Below are 26,322 nucleotides of genomic sequence, written 5' to 3' on the forward strand. Positions count from 1 at the left end.
GGGTCAGCTGGGAGACATTCACGCCAAGCAGCTAACTTTTTTTTTTTTTTCTTTTAAATTTGAGACAGGTTTTTGCTATATAGCCCAAGCTGGGAACCAACCTTTCCGCCCCCCCCCGCCCCCAGTACTGATTACAGGTGTGACCACCATAACTGCTCACACCTGCTATTTTTAAAATGTGGTGCCACCCAGCTGGTGCCCCGTGCACGTCTAGGACCCTCAGAAGATTCTCAGGCTAGCTTCAGAGAGGCACATCTTACCAGAAGGGATCAACCTGCAGCTAAGCCCCAATGGGTGTGTGTGTGTCACTGAAAAGTCCATGTCACCCTGCTTGTTCCTCTGTCCCGTCTCCTGGTAGAACACTGAATTGGTGGCTTTTCACATCAGGTGACAAGTGAACTATTTCCAGCAGGACCTGAGGGCAACAGAAGAGGCCCAGCCATCTTTTGGCTGCATCTCACCAAGAAGCTGCTGAATTTGGCCACGGAACTAGAAAGGAGATTCAGTTTTGTGTCCTGAAAGAGGTTGATAGTGGCGATGGGGGGGGGGAGGGGAAGGGACGGGTTGTGGGGTGAACAAGGCCACAGGAGGCCTTGCCAGAGCAAACAGCCACAGGAAACAAGGAGACCTCTGGCCCAGGCACAACATGATTCGTGAGGCGGCAGCGGGGATGCAAGGCACTCAGCCTTCATCCCGGCCCTCCTTCACTTTAGTCCCTAGACAATTTCCTCCTAAACATGAATATCACACCGGCAATCGGCTCACGAAGGGCTTTAAGTGACCACATGGCCCAGAGGTTGGAATTAACTACCACCTTTCTCCCAGACCTGGGTCCTCTAAGACAAGGCACATCCCAGAAGGTAGTGGCTGGGGGAGGAGGGGTCGGGTGGCGGGTGGTACCCAGCTGGCAGCTGGTCTGTGCCACAGAGCTTCACTCCTCTTTAGAAGGTCTCCAGGCAGCTGATGAGCACTTTGGGAGCCCATGAGTGCTTCAAGGCTCAGGGGCTAATTGACACACTGCAAGAAAAATGAGTGCTGACTTCCTGGTGTGCTGTCCACCGTAAGATCAAATCAAATCGACTCCCAGCTGAGGGCTGGCCACGGGCAGGCAGGCAGACTCGTCACAGCGGGGGGGGGGGGGGGGGGTTCCTACTCAGATGACAGCCACCTTGGTGCCAAGGATGAATCATAGGAGGAAGCCATGACCGTTCCTGCCTCTACTGAGACCTGCAATGTTGGCATGGCAGACACTACCCTTGTGGCTCCTGGGCATTTGATCACGCCTAAACCAAACTGAGATCCGTGTACAAAATTTGTATTGGATCTCAAACACTTTCTGTGGAAAAGGACAAACTGTCTCGCTCCTTTTCAATATTGGCGACACATTGCAATGGCATTTTGAGTATATTGAGTTAAATATGATAACTCCCCCATGACCTCCCACTTTTAATTTGGCTTTTACTGCTGGGGATGAAGTTCAGTTGGTAGAGTACCAGCCTAGCATTCTTGAGGCCCTGGCTTCGATATTCAGCACTGCATATACCCAGTAACACTTGAAATTCAAGCTTTGGAGGGACAGAGGCACGAAGGTCAGTAGTTCAAGGTTATCTCTGGCTACGGAGCTTGAGACTAGCTGGAGCTACAGGAGTTCCTGTCTTAAAAATAAATAAATAGGGGCTGGAGAAACGGCTCAGGTGTTAAGGGCTCTGGCTGCACTCCCAGAGGACCCCAGCACCCACAAGGTGGGTCATCGCTATTTGTCACTCCAGTTCCAGGGCATCTGATATCCTCTTCCGCCCTGAGGATTGCATGCATGTTCTGCACATGAAAGCATGTAGTAGGCAAAACACACAGAATTTTAAAATAAAATTTAAAATAAAAAAATCTGTGCCTTCTAGCAAACTTGTTAATACAGGGGAGGCTTGCATTCATAGCTCAGCTCGTATTCTCTGAGACATAGGTGGATGTTTTGACAAGGTTGTTACCCCAGCACTTAAGAGGAAGGATCAGGAGTTCAAGGTCATCTTCAGATCTGTAACAATTTCAAAGCCAGCCGGAACTCCACCAGACTGTCTCAAAGCAAAAAATTTTATGGTGCAGAGGCAGGAGGATTGATGCTGAGTTTGAGACCATGCCAAGACCCTGTCTAAAACAGAGAAACAAAAACGAAAAACTTAGTAGCATAACTCTGACCTACCAGTTGGACAGGGTGGGCCCCAGGGGCCCACCTCTAGCCCTGGGACATGGTTTCTGGTCCTCCCTGTCCCTTACCCTGCTTCCTCCTCTGTGGATCCAGAGGTTTGAAACCAGCTGAGCATTCCACTCCCTCTCATCCTGCACCTTCAGCGTTCCTAGTCTGCAACTGCAGCCTGAGGTAGGCAGCTCATGTGAAACCACAGGGGTCTGGGGCCTGAGGAGAGCTGAGCAGACAGGGAACCGCTCAGCACAGCGAAGTACAAATACAGCTGTGTGCAGGGGCACTTGGCAAGAATGCCAGGCCTCAAGCCTCCCTAGCTCAGGAGCCCCTCCGGAGGTCCTTGTCCCCTGCAAGAAGCAGATGGTGGTAATTAATTCTCTTTTCCCTGCAAGCAGGAAATTGCCCTTGGTTTGCACAGAATCTGCCATCTGACCCTTGGACAACCTGAATGATTTCCGTCCCTTATGCTCTTTGCCCTAGCAAGGAACAGAGAACCCATCCACCAAGTAGGCCGAGAAAGGACAGCGGGTGGGAAGTTAGAAGCCTCCTTCCTGTCAGGCACAAGGTTGACCCCCAGAATCCGAGCTGTGTGGGGGAGGTTCTTTTTGGCAGTGTGCCTGATAAAATGGAGTGCCAGAGGAAGGTCTGCTCAGAGAGGAACAAAAGGAAGCACAGCCCACCTCTCAGGGCAGCACAGGGCTGTTGCTCTTCCTCCAGGGCCTTCTACACCAAGGAACTAGGAGCAGCATTACTTAAGGCTGCCAAGAGAGCACTCAGGAGAGGAAGAATGACCTCCACACCCACACCACATCATTCAAGCACACCTCTCCCCAGTAAGAGTAAATTAAATGTGTCATTTGAGCTCTCGCTCCTTTTTTTTTCTTTTTCGAACCTACAGGAAACTAAGGATCCTCTGCGGGCATTTGCAGAGCCCTTCCTGCAGAGAGGAAGTCAGCATGCACACACACACATACACAGCAGACAGCCAAGTTTCAGCCTGCCCAGGAGCACCCCTGACCACAGCCACTTCCCAGGCTCTGCAGAGGCCCGCAGCCATTGTGCAAGTATGTCTAAGGCTAAAAGAACAGCAGGTTAGATTGTTCCAGTTGGTGCTGTCAAGATGCAGGCAGCTTCCAATTTATTCTCTCAAGCTTCGGAGCATCAATAAATTCTACAGCTAAATCTGCTTTCCATCTCCTTTGTAGCAACAGCTGTCTTCAAAGGAAAAAAACTAAATAAATCAGAAGCAGCACATATCTTTGCTATCTTTGGGTATTTTCTTATCCCTCTGAATGTTCAGGGAATGCAGGCACCAAGGGGCTGCTTTGAATCCTGCGATCAACTAGTTTCTCTGTGTAACGAATGGTGTATGGTCACAGCACAGGAGAGGGAGCAGGACCTTTCTCTCCTGGACAGGGTGAAGCCAGCACTCCAGCTTTCAGGTGTTTCCTGTGGTCCAAGACCACTGTGGGACGAGGGTTGCTCTCTCATTGTCGTAGGCTGTCAGCTCAGCCTGGTTAAAAACTTGAGTTGCTACAAGGGAAGACGGCAGTTGAGGCTGGCAATGTCCTGCTGCAAGCAGGGGTTTCAAAATTTCACTCTTGACATAAAGCAGCAAAGAAGGAATGTACATTGAGGGAGGAGGGCACGATGGAAAAAATACGCAGGAGTTTCTCAAGGCCTCCCCCCTGTTGCCTTTCTCAGCAGAACCCTGCCTCCTGCAGTGTCCCACCTGATAGACCCGATCAGGCAGGGAAGCCAGTGATGAGTGCCTTCTCCCTGTAGTCCCCTCAATCCAGGGAGACAGAAGACAGACAAGGACAGGGATTCCTTCTAGGAAGGGACATGAGCTTCAACAGAACAGGGCCCACCTCCTGGGCCTGGGGACTGTGATACAGGTTGCTAGAATGCCCATGAGTCCTGTCCTGTATGAAAGCATTTGTGAGCTAATTAGGGACCTCAGCCCTGACCCCTGCCAGGTCCATTTTCTTATGTACATACATCATGTGTGTGACCCAAAGGCAGTGTTCTACACCGTCACGTCACAGTCAGCAAGCATGAGGCTGACAATGCCAGTGCCTCTCAGGGTGCTAACGGCAGAGACCCTGAGAGGGATAGATAGCTACAAGGAAGAAACAAACAAAACAAAACAAAAAAAACCACTGAACAATCTTGTAATGAAGAACACAGTCTGAACGATGCATGGTACCCATGAGGCTATGCTGTGGAGGGTAAGAGGAGATAGAGACCTTCCTAAGATGAGGCAAACTGAGCCACAGCTGAAAAGAGCCTCTCCAACCCAGACTCCCTACACAGCAGGGCCTCAGGGTAGAGAACAAGCCAGAGCGACAGGAAATGTGTGCAGAGGCGCAGAGCCCCTGCCAGTGGCCTGGGGCTGTAAGGGCAGAGGAGGGGGAGGGTAGGAATTAAGGACTGGGCTTCAGTGACCCCAATGGCCAATGTACCCGCCCAGCATGTGCAAGACCTGGGTTCAGTCACCAGTTCCAAAGGAAAATGAGATGACCCCAGCACCTGCTCAGGCCCACCCTGACACTGACCAGAGCCTTCAGGGCTAAATGCAGCAGCTGTCAATCTGTAGTCATTCATCTCGATGTATATTCGTAGGGAGGGAGGGACGGAGGGCAGGAGCGAAGCAGAGGGGAAAGGAAACTCTTAAATTACAGGCAGATGGTCAAACTTCAAAACAAAAATAATCTGAACCCCAGGACAGCCAAGATCATACGCAATAAACAGCTTTATGGCTCCTTGATGCCTAAGCACTTCCCAAAGGAGAAGGCGGCCACCCGAGTCTCCAGGCCAGCGCAGCACGTCTCCCATAACCCTTCCTGCATCCTTCCACCCCTGGTATGCGTGCCTGCCGGGACCCCCCCTCCAGGGACACACTCAGACCCTCAGCCTTCAGCCTGCCCTCACACATCCAGCCTGTTCCGGTCTGAACTGCATGTGGCCAACATTTCACTCATGCGGTAGACCTTTGCTTTCCAAAGGGACTGAGGATTACTGGTGAATTTCAGGCTTATGCCAGGCTTATTCTTTCTTACGTTTTTTTTTTTTTTTTTTTTTGTGATGTCTGTTACTGATGCTGTAACAGAAAATAAGGAAAAGTATGTCCAAAGAAAAAACAGGTAAGGAGGGAAGAGGATGCTGTTGCAGCATCTAAATTTACAGACGGGGACTCTGAAAGCCTCCAACACAGTGGCTTAGACGGGGACTCTGAAAGCCTCCAACACATGTGGCTTAGACAGGGACTCTGAAAGCCTCCAACACAGTGGCTGCCAGCAAGGCAGGATGCCCTCGCCTTCGCAGCCATTCGACCAAGTCCCTGGGAGAGCTGGCAGGGAGTGAGGAAGGGCATGTAAAGAACAGGCACCGTCTCCATCATCTTTGCCTTTTAATAGAAGATTTGGTTTCATCATTTACGAGTGTAACATAGTTAAAAATAGAGCGCTCTGCTTGTTCTCGAGGAGGAGGTAAGGCTGACCATAACTCTGGGTGACGCTGCCCACGTTTCAGTCATTGACAAACTTCAGGGGATTCTGGACGCTCACAGCAAGGAGTTCATTTCAAATCCATGGGACTGAGGACCCATGACCAACACTCCCAAGCCCCCCAAGCCTGGTGTGGACCCCCAAACTCATACTGACCAAAAGTGATCAGCCATGGCTTACAAGGACCAGGACAGCAGTAGTCCCCAGGAGGCACAGGGGACAGAGAGACCCCAATTCTGGGCCCAGAAGGTGACAGGTTACAAAAGTAAGTCACAGACACACAAGATGTAAGGACAGAGGGCTGAGGGTGCTGAGCTCTGTCCCCAGCCAAGCAGGCCTGGATTTAATGCCATGGAACGTGCCCGGCCTGTCTCACAATACAGAGTAAGTCAGGACCTCCCTGCCCCTGAGGAAGAGCCTGGTTAGCTCCTGAATCCAAAAATGCCCTTGATATAGCCTGTGAGGCCACTCTTGGTCTTCTGCTCCAACTTGTCCTCAAGGGGTGGGAAGGCCACATGGTTGAGGGCCAGGTCAAAGAACAAAGGCTTGCAAGGGATGGGCTGGAATCCTGGTGGAAAGTGCACGAGGTTGGCTTGCTTGGTGACGAGGGAAGGATCCAGGCAAAAGGTCTCGAACCTTTCAACCAGAGGCTGGAAGACAGATTAAAACGTCAACCGGAAGGCCCACAGCGGGAAGCTGCTGTGCTGTGCACGCAGCTTGCTCGTGCTCGCTCTTTCAGCTCTCAGTTTGTGTGTGCACATATTGTGACTACAGGCCTGTATGTTACAGCATGTTACGCACATGAACACGTGCGCAGCATGTTCCTAAGCTACTTTCTTTTTAAGTTACTTTTACTTCTCTGTGTGTATGACTAATTTGCCTGAATACACATATGTGCACCACCTGCATGCATAGTGGCTACACAAGTCAGAAGACAGCACTGGCTCTCCTATAAGTGAGGGATGGCTGTGGGCCAGCATGTGGCTGCTTCAAGTCAAGCCTGCAAGAGCAGCAAGTGCTCTTAACTACTAAGCCATCTCTTCAGCCTCACGTATCCCCAGCTTTACTAGTTACTGACACTGGACGTAAGACTTCCTCCACTTCCCTAGCGGACATGACAATTAACAAGCCATTTGAGTAGCTTGTGGGTGTCTAGGCAAGGAAAGGGGTTCCTAGAAGCAGGGCAGAGTGTTCCCTTATTCCCGGAGGCCACAGACAGTCTTACCGTAGTGTCTTTGACTTGGGAGGAGGTCTCTGTTTGGTGGGAGTCGTTTGCATCTGAAAATTCACAGGGATTCAGTAAGAACAGGGGCTTTGCACATTCTTGCCACAATAAGGCTTTTCACCAGCATGGTAAGCATAGCTCTAAATCCCGAGTAAAGCCGGTCAGTAGGAACAGAGTGCGATGTCACTGTGGTCACCCCACAGGGGCAGCAGGGTTTGGAAGATGCTGAGAAGGGATAGTATGACAGGGTTTTCAAATTCCTCTCCACAATGCAGTGCCTAGTGAGGCAGGCAGAAGGGCTAGGAAATGGCAGTCGTAAGAGACCAACCCAAACACTTTTTATAGTACAACAGTGGTGGAGGGTGTGGAAGAAAAGTAGCAGAGGGAGTCTGGGGACACAGCCGAGACCAGGAAGGTGGCTTACCCAGGATGGCTGCAGCCTGCAGCGAGCACTTCTCTGACCGCACTTGAGTGATGAGCTCTTGCACATCAGGCAGGTCCTGCAGTAACACAACACACACTGAGCAGGCCAGGCGGAGCGGCGAGCCACGCAGGCCTGGGGTAGGTGATGATTCCATTGGGATTTCAGATTTTTTAGACTTAAAAAGAAAAAAACCACAGAAGGCAGAAGGAGACAGATCTCTGAGTTCAAGGCCTAGTCTACAAAGTGAGTTCCAGAACAGCTAGGGCTACACAGAGTAAATCCTGACTTGGGGGGTGGGGGTAAAGTCTCTATTTTGAAACAAAACGAAACAAAACAAACAAAAACCAAAACTCAACATATGCTGGGCCTGATAGATAATACAAGCACTTGGGAGGCAAGAGTTCAAGGCCAGCCTCAGCCACAGAGTGAGTTTGAGGTCAACCTGAAGACCACATCCTCCTAAAACATCAGAAACCAGTACCAGCACCACCCTGGCTGCTTCTAAGTGGAAAACGCTGACACAGCTTAAGGAACAACACCCAAAAGAGCAACACTGCTTGCCCAGCTCTGAACGTAGCCCATGCCCACACCCGGGGTACATACACCTGCTACTTTCATCTTCACGAGCACCCCAGGGTGGCCACTCTGAACTTTTATTTGGCAAATGAGAGACCGGAAGCATGGTGAGGGTAAAGGCTGGGCCAGTCACACTCCCAAGAACAAAGGTGGGATGGAGAGTCAGCATTGAAAACCCCAGTGTCCACTCCAGATCCCACACCTGCAGAAGCACTATGACAGGGACACAGCGTTTGAAATTTTTCCAGGTGGTTTCCATGAGTAGCCAATCTGAGAACAACACATGGGGTTTGTGTCTCCATAACCAGAGAAACGGCTTTTCCCCACCCTATCTCTCAGACAGGCTTCTTCTCTGTGGTCACGGCTGACTCTGAGCTTGCTCTGCAGCCTCAGCCTCTGCAGGGCAAAGGTTACAGGCATGCCTACCCCCAGCTGGATGAAACAGCTTCCTTTCCTAGCTAAGCCGTCTTCAGGCCTGGAGCAGGGTGGGTTACAGAGATAATGACTCAGGATGCTGGGAGAAGGGCTGCTCAGAGCCTGCCAGCTGAGGTGTCCACAGGCCCCGCACACCTCACTAGCACTTGGAAACAAGGGGAGGTCCCCAGCTCACCTTCAGGCTGTTCTTGAAGGCCTCCCCATCAGAACTAACTTCATTTGCATATTTCAGAACTCTGTCATAGAGGACCAGGGCTTCACTCCACTTCTTCACCAGCACATAGGACTGAGCAATGAAAAAACACCTGATGGAGAAAGAGTCACAGCATTCTAAAGCAACAGTTGCCTAACAACAAAGCGGCAGTCCTTGCTGTCAGGCTTAATGTTCAATCTGGAAATGGAGCCAGGCACATGCCTTTAATCCCTTCACTCAGGGAGGCAGGGACAAGCAGATCTCTGTGAGTTCGAGGCCAGTCTGGTCTACACAGCATGTGCAGGACAGCCAGGGGTACACAGAGAAACCCTGTCTCAAACAAAACACAACAAAACGAAACACAACACAACAACAAAACCCAAAAAATCCAAAACAAAAACAACAAAAAACAAACAACCCCCCCCCCCCCAAAAAAAAAAAAAAAAAAAAAAAAAAAGGACTCTTTGGTTTTTTTCTTTTTTGGAGACAGGGTTTCTCTGTGTACCCCTGGCTGTCCTGCACATGCTGTGTAGACCAGGCTGGCCTTGAACTCACAGAGATCTGCCTGCCTCTGCCTCCTGTGTGCTCGGATTACAAGCATGTGCCACTGAGTCCAGCAAAAACAGGATTCTTAACTCTGGATTACTGTCTTGGAAACCCCACCCCTAACCCTCTACTGGAAAACTTCCAAATATGCCCCAGCAATTTCAGATGACTCTTATGTAGGTCCAATACAAACCACTGTCTTTAACTGGCTGACTGCAGAGGAGGCATTCCCAAGGATGGTGGCAACTAGAGGCAGCAGGAGAGGAATGCCAACTAGGTCAAACATAGCTCACTCACCACTGTCTACATGTCTGAGCCATAACTGTCTATTTCCCTCCAAGCATCTCTTTTCAGAAAACCAAACCAAAGTTCTATGGGCCAACCGCACCATGGTGCTGCCCCTGACATAACGGACAGGGCGCTATGGGGACCTAGAGAGGAGGGCCAATGAAAGGTGACCCGAACTCTCTCCTCTGCACCCGCCCTGATCCCCACCCTTGCCGAGCACTTTCAGGTGAGCCACACCAGGACCCAGCTCAGCCACCGAGATCTCTGTTTCAGCCCAGGTCAGCTCAGGCTCCCTGAACTGGCTGCTCTAGTTTGCCAACGCCCTCCCCAATGCTTGCTCTTTCAGTGCTTTCACTAGGAGGGAAGAAAGAGAAGCTAAGATTAAGCACAAGGTCTGTCAGAAATGTAGATGAACTCTGGAACTCCTGGCTGCTGTTTTGGCTGAGGGTTTCCTTTAGATACACAGGTGTGCACAATCTCTCATAGCTAGGCAGCCACGTTAACTCCGACGACCGTGCCTCCACAGGGCAGGCCATGCCATGAAGCTTATTGGTGGGGGGCAGAGCTGAGCCCTCTCAACCTAAAGGACATTACCTGTAAGCTTTGAACACCAGGGTCTTGAAGCCTATCTCTTTTTGGAAGGTTCTGTCCTCTTCTAAGCCTGGAAGCTGCAGCAATTCCACGAGATTCTACACAGACGCAACAAGAAAACTCGTGAGGAGAAGCCCCAGTCTGATCTTAATCAGACCTTTCAGGAGCAGACAGGGGCGGAGAAAAATGGAATCCACACTCAAAGTCACGGGAAGTCGGTGAGGCGTGGCCCGGCAGCAGCTGCACCTGGCGTCCCCTCCCTGCCCACACGGAGAGCGCATTTGTCCCTCACCAACCTTCAGAGACTTCTTGGATCATTCGGAGTGGAAAACCTACACTTCAGATTGGCCTACTCATTTGACAGTGACAGGCAGCATGTATGCACACATGTGCGCCCATCACACAGAGGCCAGAGGTCAACATCAGATAACTTCCTCAACCGCTCTCTGCTTCATTTTCCTTCCCTTCTTTTTTCCCTTTAGACAGGGTCTCTCTTTATGCAGGTCTGGCTGTTGTGCGAACTCACTATGTAGACAGACCCAGCTGGCCGCAAACTAACAGATCTGCCTGCCTCTGCCCCCCAAGCGCTGGAATTAAAGCTGTGCATCATCACGCCCAGCGTCATTTTTTTTTTTTATAATTTATTTTTACTTATATGTATGTGTGTTTGTGTATGTCACCTGTGCAGGTGCCCAAAGAGACCAAGAGGGGGTCAGATTCTCAGGAGGTGAAGTTACAGGTGACTGGGGGCCATGTGGGTTGAGTTCTGGGAGCCAAACTCGGGTTCTCCAAGGAGGAGCAAGGCCACAGGGTGACCGTGCGTGCTCTTAATCACCGAGTCATCTCTGCAGCTCACAGCAGGCGCTCTTAACTGAGCCATCCCTCTACACCCCTCCCTCACCTGACTTTTGTGAGACTCCCTTTCACCCACTCTGCTAGACTGTCTGTCCGCCAAGCCCCAGGACCTTCCTGTCCTTAACCCCCTAGTGCTGGGATTATGGGTGCTCACTGCTGGGCCTGGCCTTTGATGTGGATTCTGAATGAGGCTCCAGCCTAGGTCCTTTCCTGAGCCACCTCCCCGGCCCCATGGTCTCCATTTTTCTGGAGGTGACGTAGCCCAGCTGACCTTGAACCCAGTATAAGCTTGCTTGGGGTACCCACACTATGGTTAGGATTACAGGCGCCACCCATCCTGCCTGGCTTACAAGCATCAAGCTTACTAACCAACCAACTTCCGGCAGGCTGACAGAATGGATTCGGGTCTGCGGATGCCCTTGGTGAACGCCTGTGGGTACACGAGTATCTACACCTCAAAATGTCTGAAACATGGAGCACTACAACAGTCCTTCACTATCCAAATCATTTTGTGTTCAACACAGCAGAGGGTAGGCTGCCTTTCCAGTCCCCAGCGTTACCTGCAGGATGATGTCATAGAGCCTGATCAGGTCCTGAGGCCTGGGAGAGCGCTTGCTGTCATCTTCTGGCTGCTGCTGCAGCAGAGCCCTGTGTAGGCCTTTAGCCATGTTCTCATTTCGCCTGATTGCCGTGGACAGCTTGATGTAGGTCAGGTAGCTGCAATGCACATGCCGGCTCAGGTTACTGAAGGAAGCTCATGTTCTGGACAGAGCACTGACCTGGGACTGACCGAGGGCGGTGGGATGTGGAGCTTCCCACCGCAGGGCTGTCTGGCCCTCACTCCCTCTCCCGGAGGCACGGAGCTGCCAGCTTCAGAGGACACTGCGAGTCCTCAGAATGCATTAGCCGGTCTCTGGAGGACTGGTCAGCTGCCAAGCACACGGCACAGGGCAGTGTGCCGTCACCATGTGGCCTCACTCACACGAGTCACAGGGGCTACTCTGAGGCTGCACATGGAGGAGGAGTGAGAGCATGCGGGGACACAGCACAGTGGAGCGTGTGCAGAGCAGGGAACTACATTAGGCATAAAGGTGACCAAGTCAAGAGTAGCAACACTTCGAGAGCTAAAGGGAGAATGTAAGGAGTGCTAAAATAACTGAAAAAGCTAATTTTGAGAAACGGGTGAAAGGGTTATGAGAGAGTTTCCTAAAAGTAGCTATGATACACGAGCAGATAGGGGTTTACAAAGTTCACCCAAACACAAAAGCTACCTGATTCCTGACTCACCATTTTGGTCCAAAGCTGCCCTCTCAACCATGAAGATCTTAGGAGAGTGGAAACTCACACCCTGACCAGCCACCCCCGAAGGTGAGAAGGTGGCCTCAGAGGCCTTGGTCCCGGTCAGAGGGTGAGCTCCACTCTGCCTCTGGGGTTCCACACTACACAGACGTGGATGCAGAGCTCTCCAGGAGCCTCCTCAGGCTGACTAAACACATAACATCTATGGGCGAACCCAGTTCGATATGCCAAGGGCCTGAGTCATCTGACAGTCAATTTGACATTCACAAACACCAAACCCCCAAGAGCAGAGATCAAATGTGACAAGGGAGGAATGTGTGTTATGTGTGTGTGTGTGCACGTGTGTGTGTGTGCGCGTACGCGTTTGGTGGCTAGGAGTCTTAGGCATATATGCGAGGCCAAGTGCCCTGCCACTGAGCCACACCCTCCTATGACCTTCCTGTAGGCTTTGTATTTATGCGAATCATCCATTCCTTTCAACAAACAAAAACCAAAAACAGGGGCAGGAAGGGCTGAAGATGGAGGAATACTTTACCACGTAAGTTATAAGCAGTGGGCAAGAAATTAACATTTCAAAGTCAAATGCACAGGGAAGTTGGGTGAGAAGTGGAATTGTCAAGTAATATATTCTTCTTCAGTGTGTTAAAAATATACTTTCTGTGAGCTGAAATGCCAAGGCTTCATGTGCTCTGCTACTAGCAGGTTGTGAGGACTTAACCCATCTTTAAGGGGATTTAAACATGTATGTGAAAGAGCACACGGGGCCAACAGGACAGCTCAGGCCTGCAATCCCAGAACTTGAGAGGCTCAGACAGAGGGATTGCTGGGAGTTAGAGACTGCACAGAAGTTCCAGGCTAGGCTGGGTTACATACGAAGATTCTGTCTCTAAAACTCCATAAAGAGCAAATGAGAAGCAGCAGGCAGGCACGCAAAAGGGCACTGCAAAGACCCAGCCCAAGCAGCAGCAGTGAACACACTCACAGTGAACAAAGCACGTGGCGGCCAATGACTGCACAGGAGCAAGCCGGGCAGGCTCGGGCCTCACACATGGTTGCAGGCGGAATTAACACATGAAAGTGACATAAAGTGCTGCGCTTGGGAGAAGGAAGGAAGCGGGCTCTAGGTCACAGCAGCTCCAAAGTTACTGGCTGAGGCTGGGTGTGGTGGTTCACGACTGAAATTCCTCCATGCAGGGGCTAGCTGGAGAAGGCGCATGCTGTGCTAGCCGGAACAATTGCATGCTGTGCTAGCCGGAACAATTCGTTTGGGAGAGGCCAGAGACAGCTGGAAGCCTATGAATCTGAAGCTAGCTTGGTCTCCACAGTGAATTCTTGGACAGCCAGGGCTACGTAAAGAGACTATCTCAAACAAGCAAGCAGGAGGCTAAGGGGCTCAAGAGACAGACTGGGGCTTAGGAGCACTGGTCCTGCAGAGGACCAGGGTTGGCCTCTCAGCATCCACACGGCACCTCACAACAATCTGTTATTCTAGTTCCTGGGGAGCCAATGCCCTCTTCTGGCCTCCATGGCTACCAGGGACATATGTGATGCACAGATATACATGCAGGCGCCCATATATATAAAATTAAACTAAAAACCTTAAATGTATATAAGCACACACAAAAGAAAGTTAACCCTCACCTGTGCAGGTACTGGAGATTAGATACCTTCCCCGGCTCTCCATCAATGGTATAATCTCTCTGTTTCTGAAAAGGTAAAAAAAGGTAAAAAGTAACTCGTGCCTTGGCTCTCAATACCCTTCAACCACTGTGGTCCATAAAGTTCTCCCCACAGAGCCACAAACTCTGTCAGGTGTCATGCCCCTCAGGAGCCAGCACCTATCAACATTACAGGATGTCAGTTGCCACTGACATCCAAAGCATGGTCTTGAAGGACAGAATGCTGAGCCACAGCCTTCTGAAGAAGCTGCAGGTGAGGCTTCCTGCCCTCTGGTCCCTGTGTCTTACCCCAGTCACAACAATCAGACAGCCCTGCTGGGCGTGGGGACACACACCTGTAGCTCTAGCTCTTCATGAGACCAAGAAAGGAAGAGCCTATGTTTGATTATAGCCTGGGAACTTAATGAGATCTTGGCTCAAACGATTTTTAAAAAAACCCACAAGACTTGCCTAGCATGCACAAGGCCCTGTGTTCAAGGAGTAGAACTACAAAACAAAAAAAGTAGTCAGACCACGGTACTACCTAAGGTTTGCTTTGGACCCTACTATCCCTGGTGTACCCTGTGCTGTCACACCTGAGTGAGGCTGAGGACCAGGCCCTAAGCCTTGACCTCCACCCCTGACCTCCAGCAGCCGTGGTGATGTTCCTGCACCTGGTAGAAGAGACTGCGGGTCTCTTCTATTTAAGTGTTTCAGTTCCAAACTGGTGGTCCTCCTGCCTCAGTCTGCAGAATGCTAGTCACAGGTGTGCACCTCACCTTTATAGCCATCTCTGGGCACGTTAAAATGCCGTTTAAGAACAGGTGGAAACCAGTCATGGCTACCAACCTCGGCAAGTCTGGCCCTCACTGAGGCAGGGAGCAAGAGTTAAAGTCCATCTTGGGCTATACAGTTAGATTCTGCTTCAACAAAACACCATCGGGGACCATCACCAGGGAAGGGACATTACAAGGAACAAAGCAGGGTGTGGTGACACAGAAGGTATAAAACAGTTCTTAGGCTTTCAGTCCAGGTGCCTGAAAGGCCCACAATATTGACAGCATTAGAAAAGGGAGGCACCAGACACCAGGGCGCTCCTGGAGGCAAGAGGCTGAGACCCCTGGATGACTATGAAGCCATAAGAACGAAGCTGTAAACCTGGCGGAGCCCTGAGGCCTCTGCTGCTTATAAGCTGATCAATCTACAAACACCCCAAGGCCAAGTGATGCACAGTGACCCGCACCTCCCCTCCTGAGGACAGGACAGGAGGGGAGGACCTGGAGCCAGGCAGGAGATGTCTGACCTGATCAGGCTTCAACTCTTCCCTTACGGCCTGAAGGGCGTCTCGGCACTCACTGAGCACGGACTCGAACAGGCGCTCCTTTGTCTCTTCACTTTCAGCCTAGACAGTGGCAAAACGCAGAAGACTGTTGAGCAAACTGGAGGAGGGCACAGGAGTAACTGATCCTCCTGCCACACCTGCCCCAGGAGAACCTGTAAAGTTCTTATTTTAAATTATGTAAATGTGTGTGTGTGTGTGTGCCCACGAAGGCCAAAAGAGGGCCTGCGGTCCCTGGAACGAGACTTGTGAGCCAGCCAATAGTGTGCTGGGAACTGAACCTGGGTCCTCTGAAGGAGCAGCTGACCTTAACTCCAGCCCTCACGGCGCCTTTACACAGCATTGTGCATACGATGCTCTTATCCAGCATTCACACTGCAATGGGAACTATACTGAAGAAGTGCGCACGCTGAGAACAGCCCCACAGCTGCCAGGGCACTGGTGCTCTGAGCGCCTCCCTACCCTAGACCTCACACCTCTGCTAGGTGCCGGCACCCCACACCCCCGGAGAAGTGACCAACAGATGTACAGCTTCACCAAAGTTTACTCTGGACAACAGTGAGTTTATCAGGCTTACTTACAGGGCAGCTGGTAAGGGCCTACAGGCAGCAAGGTGTGACCTTAAAGCTGCCACCCTAGAAGGCCTGCACCCAATAGGGATAATGGCTCCTCCAAGCCTGAGCAGACAGAGTCCCCTCCTCTGCCTTTTCCCAACGCCCCATGCTGTTAGGGCAGAACTGCACACGACCTGCATACAGTTGGTTGGGAGAGGAGGCTGGATACTCAGGTGACCGTCCTATGACCCTATGGGTACCCTCCCTCAATGAGGAAATGTGGACAGCCAACAAGCCCAATCATTACAATCTTTTGTGAGGAGTCCCAGCCAAACTCCCAAGATGGCATCAGTTTGGCTCAGAGGGTGTCTGCAAACCTTTACAAATGTGAGCCGATCTGCAGCTTCTGATTTCTTTTAGATTCGAGCAACAGACAGACAGTACCAATCAAAAGCCAACCAGAGCGATGTTTCTCTTAAGTGTCAGAATAAGTTGTCTTCTCTAGACATTCTGTGTCCAATGTGGCCAACATGTCATACGTAGCCAACTCTGAGAACAACTTTTGGGCAGAAATGGTTGCCAAGGATGAGGTGACAGGCTTTGTCACGGTACTGGGCCACACCACTCGGACAAATGACAAAGTGATTCATTAACTGAATGCCTGCTTATCCGGCCTGAAGAATCTAGCTGAGCAGGGGAGCGACAAAAGGCAGAGAGCAGATGGCCCTGTGCCCCTGGCAGCCCCACTGAAACGAAAACACCAGCATTCCACAGTTATGTTTGACTTTCCACAGAGCCAACAGCCAACCTGAGAACATCAACATCCAATCCGCCTCCGAGGAAGCCCAGAGCCTGCCCAGAACTCCCACTCCTGTCAGAGGTGAAGGAGCTCGGAGAACACTTTCTGAAGCACACTTGTGTTTTTCCTACTTTTTAGTGTAAAGAAATCTCTGTAGACTGCACAATCTAAACCAAATAGAGCCTTCCACTTATGGGTCATCTGACTTTCCTGTCCCTCACTAACTTGGGAACAGACTGGGGCCCTGGCCTCCTGTAACTTGAAGGCAAACAGGACCCCTGAGCTCACTCCACACAATAGCAGAGCCTGATATGCAACAGGTGTGCAGAACAGGCATGCACTCTAGCTACACTCTGAAAAGCAGTGGCATCAGCGTGCCCAGCAGCTGGGACTATATTATAATCCGTGGCCATTTAAATAGAACAACAGAAACAAGGCAAGGCACAGTACTGTCTACTATGACTCCAGAGAAGATTGCTCATAATCTTGCCATTAACTCTGACAATTTTTCAAAGTGAGATTTCAGTGGAACTGTGACAACCGAGTAAGCTACGTGAGCACCTGGCACCACTGAAGGATCCAAACAGTCATCCACAGAAGGGGTCAGCGCTAGAGCCCACGTTATCTCACAACGCAGCACACGGTGGGATGGGTGGGGTCAGGCTGTCCGCAACGGGTCATGAATAAGGGTCTGTCTTCTTTCCTACTGGTAGGAAATGTTCACACTTAAAAAGTCAAAGCATGCCAGGGCCAGGACACTAAGCCGCTTTGTGCCTTCACCTGCAGTCACCTTGGCATCAGGGTCTGAAGACAAGCTTCCGATGCCCCCACATCTGCCCAGCCTCAATGAGGACTCTATGCAGATATTCCACAACAACAAGGAAAAGGCATATCTGAGGGGAAGGACTTCGTCTGTTTTCCATGTGCCGCCCACAAAGCGCAGTGACTCAGAGCCCACCCTTATCTGAGAACTCGTCCTGAGTCTTCCTGCCCAGGGCAGTGCCTCCAAACAGGAAGTCTTTCTATAGTCACTGCTCACATTTACTCTAAAACCTATACTTGATGCCAAGATGACTCCCGAGAGCAGACACGCCTTTCCACAAGCAGGGGCAAGACTCCTCTCTCTACAGCCCAGCCTGCCACATCTGCTACCGAGACAGCAGGGATGTGATCTGAAAACAAATGGCAAACTCCTTGTATAGAAATGTGTGGCCTTTCTCCCAGGTGTGCCTATGGCAGTGTCTGAAGCCTAGAAATGATGAGCTACCTACTAGTCTCAATCAATCGAGGCTAGATCCATCTTATGAAACTCCCAGTGTTCAGATGTGCCTCAGGCCAGCCAGTACGGACACTTGGCTACAGTGTCTCCTGCTATTAAAGAGATTCCTGGGTTGTTTTCACTTGTTGGTAGAAATTGCTGGGAGATGGTGGTGTGTGACTAAGAGACAGACAAGGCAAGCCTGGCCACATTCCCCACCACACCCACAGGAGAACCATGGGGACAGGAACCAAGCCTCATTCAGCCCTGAGAGAGCGGTCCAGATGAAAGAAACAAAAGGAAATATGACAAAGAAAGGTTGATTTTTGTTGTTATTGTGTCTTCTTTCCTTTTTTTTTTTTCCGCTCTCCACTCTACGAAGACATCAGAAAGCCAGAGCTATCTCACCAGGGAAAGGGAGAGCCTCCCAACTGAGCTCAGCCCCTGGGACTCAAGGTGAAGGAGGGAGCTGACTTTTCTCAAGTTGTCCTGCCACTATCTGTGTGCTGGGGCATGCATGTCTTCCCCATCCCCACAGAAAGTACACTTAAAATGTAACCATAAATAAATAAAACAAACAAAATGGAAGCAGGTCTTTCTCCCCAGAACTGAAGGGGCTAAAAATCATGAAGCTTGCAAATATTTAAAATTCTCAAAATGAGTTGCCTCAAAATCACCTCACACCACAACTACCAGTGATCACTCGGGATTGAGCAAGTATTAATAATATAAAACGGAGTGGTGGTACATCCTAATCTCAGCATTTAGGAGGAAGAGGCAACATAGCAAATTCCCGGATGGCCAAGGTCACATTGAAAACCTTTTCAAGACACAAAACAAAACAACATACCCCGACACACATATAAACACACACACACACACACACACACACACACACACACACACACAGCACAGAAGTTAGTATAAAGGATGGTGTATGTTATCTCCTCAGGTACTTCTCCCTTCTATGCTTTCCAACTGCCGCTTCAGTATTTTAATGTCATGAAGGAAAGAAATCAGCTTGGGCTACCTATTTCCTAGACAGCAAAGGGGACCAATACCAACTGGGATATTGAACACTGAGATTAAGTAGCCTGAATTTCAAAGACATAGACAGCACTTATTCCAGAATGGAGGATAACAAAAATCACCTGTCCACTATTGCCGGTGTATCTGGATCTCATTTCTACCTGTGCAGGAAAAACACTTTATGTGTTTGGTAACGTCCAATTTGCTGAGGAGCAGCAACACATGAGTAGTGAAAGCCTCAGGTGCACGAAATGCTGGCTAAAATCTAGACCCCCTCAACACAGAACCACTGACGGAACTCCCACAGATGGGTACCAATGATGCTCAGTAAGGGAGGAGGGAGGGGCTGGGCCTGGTGGCACTTTAATCCCGGAGTTAGAAGCTAGCCTTGTCTACACAGGGTTCCAGGCCAGCAACACTATACAGTGAGAGAGTCCAGTGAGAAGATCACTCAATTCTGTCTGAAGAAGCACTTATATAATTTCAAGATTAAAAAGCAAAGCAGGAAGCCCGTCACGGTGGCACACACCTGTAATCCCAGCACTCAAGGAGGCAGAGGCAGGTGAATCTTTGTGAGTTTGAGGCCAGCCTGATCTACCAAGGGAGTCTAGAACAGCCAAGGCTACACAGAGAAACCCTGTCTCAAAAACAAAAAACAAAGAAACAAAATAAAGTAGGGCTGACAAGATGGCTCTGAGGTAAAGGAGCCTACCACCCAGCAATGCAAACCTGACACCCTGAGGTCAATCCCTAGAACCCACATAAAGGTGAGAGGAAAACAACTCCACAGAGTCGTCCTCTGACCTCCTCATAGTGGCATACACCACAGTACTCAAACACAGAGTGCACACTCACGTATATACAATCCAGGACTTGGGTAGACTTGGGGAACCTTTGGAAAATGTCACCAGACAGAGCACTGACTTCACTACAGAGCTTGTCCTACTATAAAGTTATGTGTTGACTGTAGTGGAAATTTTGGTTTCTTTAAACACTCAGTTCTGTTATGTAAGTATGTTTTTGTTTTAATCTCAAGTGTGATATGGAGTAGCTTTTAGTTTGTCCACAGCTGATAACAGGCTCATGAGGCTCAGAGAGGGGTGTGGTCTTTGCCAGCTGCAGTCAGTTTAAGTCTGAAAACTCTGAAAGGGTATAAATACCAGAGCACAGAGAACAGAGAGAGAGAGGGGGAAAGAGGGAAAGAGGGAGAGGGGGAGAGAGGGAAAGAGGGAAAGAGGGAAAGAGGGAGACGGAGACCTTCTCACTCTGAGAGAGAGAAGGTCGATTCAAAAGACACTCTGAGAATAAAGAAGATTGCTGCGTTTGCTGGCTAGCTGGACTGCTGGATACCCTGGCTATGAACACTGAAACTGCCCCCAAGGAACTAAGTCTAAAGAGGTCTACGTCCCCTGTCCTTTCCAACCTTCTTTCTCTCCTACCTAGGATGGGGGGCTTGGAAGGGAGGCAGAGGCTTAAGGAACCCCAGAGAAAATAGGAGTTAAAAAGTGTACCAACAGCTTGTTTTCTTCTTGAAAAGCAGCTTTCCAGAAGAAACCAGCATGTGCAGAAAAGCCTGAGTGGCCATCACTGCACTGCTCTCCTCCACGCAGAGCAGGAGGCCGAGCAGGAGACATTCACCATTCAGAAAACACCAACATTTATTTCATTTTGAGACAGGGTCTCACTATGTAGCCCTGGGTGGGCTTGAAATCACAGAAACCTGCCTGCTTCTGCCACCCTAGTGACAGGACTAGAGGGTGCCTGCCACCAAGCCTATAGAGCTGAGTTCAATCCCTTGCAAGCACAGGGTGGAAGGAGAAAACTGACTCCTTTGAAGCCGTCCTCTGACTTCCACATACACCTGACGCCACATGTGGTAAAATAAATAAATAGATAGATAGATAGATAGATAGATAGATAGATAGATAATAAAAATTTAGAAGATATAGACAGTGTTGTTAGTTTGAAAAATATATTCTCAATAGTAATTAAAAACATGGAAGAAGGCCTTCAATCCCAGCAGTTGGGAGGCAAAGACAGGTGGATCTCTGAGTTAGAGGCCAGGACAGTCAGGGATGTTACACAGAGAAATCCTGTCTCAAAAGTCAAAAAGCTGAAAAGCTAAAAAAAAAAGCACAGAGAAAGCTAGGTATGATGACACACACGCCTTTAATCCCAGCACTCAGAAGGCACAGGCAGAGAGATTTCTCTTGAGTTTTAGGCTAGTCTGGTCTGTTCTATTAGAAAGTTCCAGACTTCAGAATGAGAACCTACTTCAAACAGAAAAGGACTGCGGTGTAGCTCCATGGCAGAGCAATTGCCTAGCATGCTTTAGGGCCTGGGTCTGATCTCAGTCCTGCAAAACCAGAACCAGACAAACAAAACTACTTCATGTACCAAAGCTTTACTGCATCATCACTTAGGGTGCCACAAGCCACACGCAATGCAAGTGTGCTAACACATAGGCTTTGGAGGGACAGCTGCTATCATCTGTGTGAGGAGAAGGATAATAAGGAATGTATTCATTCAATACTATAAACACACACACTTAAACTAGTGACTAGATTAGCTGACACGGTTGACTGGATTTTGTTTACTCAAGTTTAGAATATGGTCACTTTATTTATTTTTTCTTCCCAGTATCAGCAAAACTTTGATCAATCTTGAACTACCTTTTTCCTCCTGGTGCTAGAGACTGAACTGAGGTCTCCGGCATGAGTACTCACTACCTCTGAGCTATACCCAGCCCCTGAACAGCATGCTTTAGGAGTGTCTACCCCGACGTCAGCCCTTAGTCACAAAAACCCCAGACATGTATTTGTGTGTGTGTCCCACTCACAAACAAATAAATATAAAAAACTAAAATAAAATTAGTTCTCCAGTCTTGCAGGTTAAGAAAAATGAACTTTGTGGAACTATCGTTCTGCTTTAAGTAAAGAAAAGGAAAGTGGCAGAGCAATGTACAACACAGACTCCTTCAGCTGCTCAACAACTACCCCTGACCTACAGCAGCCACTGAGTTTTAGGCCAGCCTGGTCTGTTCTGTTAGAAAGTTCCAGGCTTCAGGTTGAGAACTTACTTCAAACAGAACAAACCATGGAAAGGGACTGAGGTATAGCTCCATGGCAGAGGGATTAGCTAGCATGCTTTAGGGCCTGGGTCTGATGTCAGCCCTGCAAAACCAGAACCAGAAAGTGGCTGGAAAGTCTGGATGCTCAGTATACTCATCAACGCAGGTTGCAATGCAGCCTCCGTGTCCCATCCGTGACCTTGGGGTACACGTGTAACTTCAAGGCCTTAGAAACTCTTGACCTGAGAGGCCACAGTAGCTCATTGTTTTAAAAGGTGCCCTTCGCCTCCTGTGGAGGAGTCGCTGTTGCCTTAGGAGTTCTCCAGGATCTCTATCTTTGGGGCTACATCTGCTTGTTCACAGCCACAGCAGGTAATTATGTCAGTAAGTAGCTTCAAGTACATAATCATTACACCACACACAGAACAAGACATTCTGGCTCACCCAGGCACTCCTGAATGGTCCAGGAATGAGAGGTGGCCCTGAGGGCAAGGAGGTGAGGGCAGCAGGTCACACTCTGGGAATCTAAGAGCCACTGCACCACCTGCTGGCCTGAGTGTGCCCCTCTTCCGTGAGCCAACCTCTTAGAGCACCTTTCTCCCCTGTCACTGTAAATCTACCCAATAAGCCTAATTCCCTGTTATTTGACTCCGCAATGATTTTATTAAAACAAAACAAAACAAAAAAGACATCCCTAGATTTACCAACTCCTAAACAGCTTTAAGATAATCTGTATTTTGGGGGAACACCCAAGTGACAACATGGTGAATTATAGATGACCTTCAGATATAACACACAGACGAAAACACCCTGGTCCGCCCTCCTCACCTGGGCAATAGCAGCTTCGTTGTCGGCCAATCCCAGTAGAAAGATCCTCACTTTGTCAATCTTCACCGGGACAGTCCTCCCTCTCCACTCCACTTCACTCATGGTAGCTGCCTGCTTGGCTCGAGTCTGAGTGATCAAGGCCTGCAAAGTCGTTGTGAGAGGGGAAAGCTTTCACTGTGGCCTGTGACAGGTGAGGAGAGTGGGGCCTGTCAGCTGTCTATCCAACCAACACAGTACACCCCGAGAGCATACAGAATTTCCACTTGTTTTATATTTTCCCTGGCATCATGAATTTTAGTTTATGGAAAGTCAAAATTCTTCCCTGTAGTTTTCACATTTATACTTTTTCTATGAATCTGTTACTTGCTCAGGAAGAAAAAAAAAAAAAGACTGCCATATATAATGGCTCTTATCTGTACTCCTAATACTTATGGCTGAGGCAGGAGGACTCTCATGAGTTCAAGATCAGTACAGGTTATAGAATCAGCCTGAAAACACACACAAACACACACACACACACACACACACACACACACACACACACACACACACGTTACACGTGTAAAATATTTAGGGAAAAGGTTTGCAGGAATGGTGGCGCACACCTTAATCCCCGTACTCTGGAGGCAGAGGCAGGTGGATTTCTATGAGTTCAAGGCCAACCTGGTCTACAGAGTAAGACTCAGACAAGGCAGAGATACATTATAATTAAGTGTACTGATATATGCCTTTGATCCTGGCACTCAGCAGGTAGAGCTAGGCAGATCTCTGTGATTTTCAGGCCAACTAGAATTACAAAAGGAGTGTGTGTGTGTATGTGTGTGTGTGTGTGTGTGTGTATGTGTGTATGTGGATGTATATCTAGATATACGATATATGATACAGATATTTATAGATAATAAATATCTCCAGGGACTGAATTAGACATTATGTGTAGACTTTTTTTTTTTTGAGACAGGGTTTCTCTGTGTAGCCCCGGCTGTCCTGGAACTTGTGCTACAGAACAGGCTGGCCTCGAACTCAAGAGACCTGTGCCTCTGCCTTTAGCCTGCTGGGATTACAGGCGTGCACTGCCACCGCCCGGCATATCTAGGCTGTTTCAAATCACCTTTTACAATGTATATCTCAAATTACCTCTAGTTTTTCAGCAAGGAGCCCCTCTGTGCCCCCAGACCTCAGTCTCATTTGCATGAGCTCATTGATGGCCGACTGGTCCCCTGACAGACAAAGAGAGAGAAGGAAACCTTTTAGGGTTTTGTGTGTTTCCTTGACAACCACTCAACTCAGTTCAGTCCCTTCCCCTCTAGTGAGGCGGACCACACCGCAGTGAGCACTCCACACCATCTGTTCTGAGGATGAGTCTTCTCAGAATGAACCTGACTGGAGCCTTGAAAGCACTGGTAACAGTGGTGGCTACCTGGCTGCACACTGGGCTAACCTCTCAAGCGCTCGGTGCCAGGCTGAGCCCTGACACTGATTACAGACTTTGGGAAATTATGGTCTGTTAACGTAGGTCAACAGCACTACCCTGCTGGGGCTGGGTGGCTCAGCTCCCAGCACAGCATTCTCATGTCACAGAGATCATGAAAGCTCTCTGATCTTTCACTTAATCTCACCGTTTACCTGAAACTGCTCCAAGCAGTCAGATGGCACTGACTGGAAACGCTAACTGTTTTTGGGCATAGAGAAGCTACAGGACCAACAGAAGCCAAAGAGCCGAGGTCTACAGACTGCTGTGGGACCGACACAGCTCACCGTTGTCATGTGTGTGAAACAAACCAACAAACACCCTCAGGCCACGGTGGACATTAAAATCCAGGGAAAGTCACACAAGCCTCCCAGCAAGCCCAGACAGGCGAGGAGCAGTGCACGTGGCCTGCTCACCAATGTTATATGCACAGTAGCGGATGTTGGGTGAGATCTCCTCTACGCGCTGGTTATACAGCACAGCCTGCTCCTCCGTGAACGCACTGGCAAGCTTCTCATAGATAGTTCTGCAAACACAGAAACGGCAGACATTATGGCAGCCACATTTTAAGAAAACAAACTCGCAAGAACCATGTGGCCAAAACCAAAGCGCAACACTCTGAGGGCATTTACTGCCAGCGTGATATATCATAAGGATGAACAGACTGCCCTAAGTTCCAGGGAGACAGCTGTAGGGCTCTGCAGCCTCACTGTGGCTGTAACGGACGCCAGACACTGCTTCGGGACCGGAGGACTTACTTGCATTTGTTAAAAGCCTCGATGGCAGCCTTCCATTCTTGATGTTCAAAGCGCAACATTCCTGAGAGGTAAGCTGTGTAGGCCTGTAAGAGGATGGAGAGAACAGCTAAGCCCGGTGCTTTCAGGTTGCTTTCTGTTGTTGCTGCTTTCGGGGTGCTGTGGAAGGAACACACTAGGCGGTGCTCACCACTGTACTTCAGGGTTAGCCCACAAAGAACTGCTTCAGCACAAATGAACGATGTTCCAGCCCCATGCCCTGATGGCTTCTAACTCTGATAGCACTGCATGGTGACTGATCTCTCTCTTCTGGAGATAGTGTCTCACTATGTAGCCTTGGCTGGCCTGGAACTCACTATGAAAACCAAGCTGCCCTTGACCTCACAGAGTTCTGCCTACCTCTGCTTCCTGAGTGCTGGGACTAAAGATGTGAACCAGCATGCCTTGGTATCAGGTTGACTTTTCTTTCTCATCCAGATGTGGGTGCTTTGTCTGCATATATGTCTGTATACCATGTGTGCCTGGTCCCCATGCAGTACAGAGAGGGCATTAGAGCCCCTGAAACTGGAGTTACAGACAGTTGTGATCTGCCATGCAGGTGCTAGAAATCAAAGAGGACCCCTAGGAGAGCAGCCAATGCTCTAGACCCATCAAGTTGATTTTTTGTTTTGTTTTGTTTTGGGACAACGTTTCTCTGTGTAGCCCTGGCTGTCCTGGAACTCACTTTGAGGACCAGCCTGGCCTCAACTCACAGAGCTCCCCATGACTCCCAAGTGCTGGGGTTAAAGGCATGGGCCACCACCACCTGGCTCAAGTAGACTTTTAAAGAGAAAAACTTATTAAAATTATAAAGTGTGATACATAGGTAATTTTTATGGTTCATTTCTCTCCCTGGAGAGAACTTCGAAACAAACTTCAAAACCCAAAGCATAGCTCAGGGCAGAGTACCTTACCCCCAAGGACATCTGGTCAGTTCATTTCACTTAATAACCAATTTCTAGACCGTTGCATAAACATCACAGGTTCCATACTGGGCCTTGGAGATGCTCAGCAGACTTAAGTGTTTCTGTAAAAGCCTTAGTTTGATCCCAGGAGCCCAAATCCCAAGTTGTTTTTTTTTTTTTTTTAAATATAATTTATTTTTATTTTAGGTACATTGGTGTTTTGCCTGCATGTACGCCTGTGTGAGGGTGTCAGATCCCCTGGAACAGGAGTTATGGACAGTTGTGAGGGACCATGTGGGTGCTGGGAGTTGAACTCAGGTCCTCTGGAAGAGCAGCCAGTGCTCTTAACTGCCGAGCCATCTCTCCAGCCCCCAAGTTGTTTTTTTTCCTTTTCCTTACTTACACAAACGTGCCTCTGCAGGCGCGCATTTGTGCACACACGCACACAAGACACACTAATAACCTTTCTTCCTTTGGTTAGA

The 26,322-nt window shown here is 49.4% G+C and overlaps 1 protein-coding gene across 1 annotated transcript in view; it reads right to left on the minus strand.

Annotated features, from left to right (window-relative positions):
* Positions 1–5,592: 5,592 nt before the first annotated feature.
* Srp68 (signal recognition particle 68) overlaps positions 5,593–26,322 on the minus strand; it is a 29,659-nt gene continuing 8,929 nt past the window's right edge. The window contains exons 5-16 of the mRNA XM_055592300.1: positions 24,900–24,982; positions 24,558–24,667; positions 23,808–23,890; positions 22,674–22,814; positions 15,100–15,198; positions 13,780–13,844; positions 11,400–11,556; positions 9,988–10,082; positions 8,542–8,671; positions 7,356–7,431; positions 6,932–6,984; positions 5,593–6,356 (exon numbers count right to left, since the gene is read on the minus strand). Coding sequence (XP_055448275.1) covers positions 6,129–6,356; positions 6,932–6,984; positions 7,356–7,431; positions 8,542–8,671; positions 9,988–10,082; positions 11,400–11,556; positions 13,780–13,844; positions 15,100–15,198; positions 22,674–22,814; positions 23,808–23,890; positions 24,558–24,667; positions 24,900–24,982 — 1,320 coding nt within the window. The 3' untranslated portion in view covers positions 5,593–6,128. The remainder of the gene's footprint in view (positions 6,357–6,931; positions 6,985–7,355; positions 7,432–8,541; positions 8,672–9,987; positions 10,083–11,399; positions 11,557–13,779; positions 13,845–15,099; positions 15,199–22,673; positions 22,815–23,807; positions 23,891–24,557; positions 24,668–24,899; positions 24,983–26,322) is intronic.

Source organism: Psammomys obesus, unplaced genomic scaffold (assembly GCF_907164565.1).
Source record: "Psammomys obesus unplaced genomic scaffold, mPsaObe1.curated_primary_1811, whole genome shotgun sequence".
In the NCBI taxonomy this organism is placed as follows: domain Eukaryota; kingdom Metazoa; phylum Chordata; class Mammalia; order Rodentia; family Muridae; genus Psammomys; species Psammomys obesus.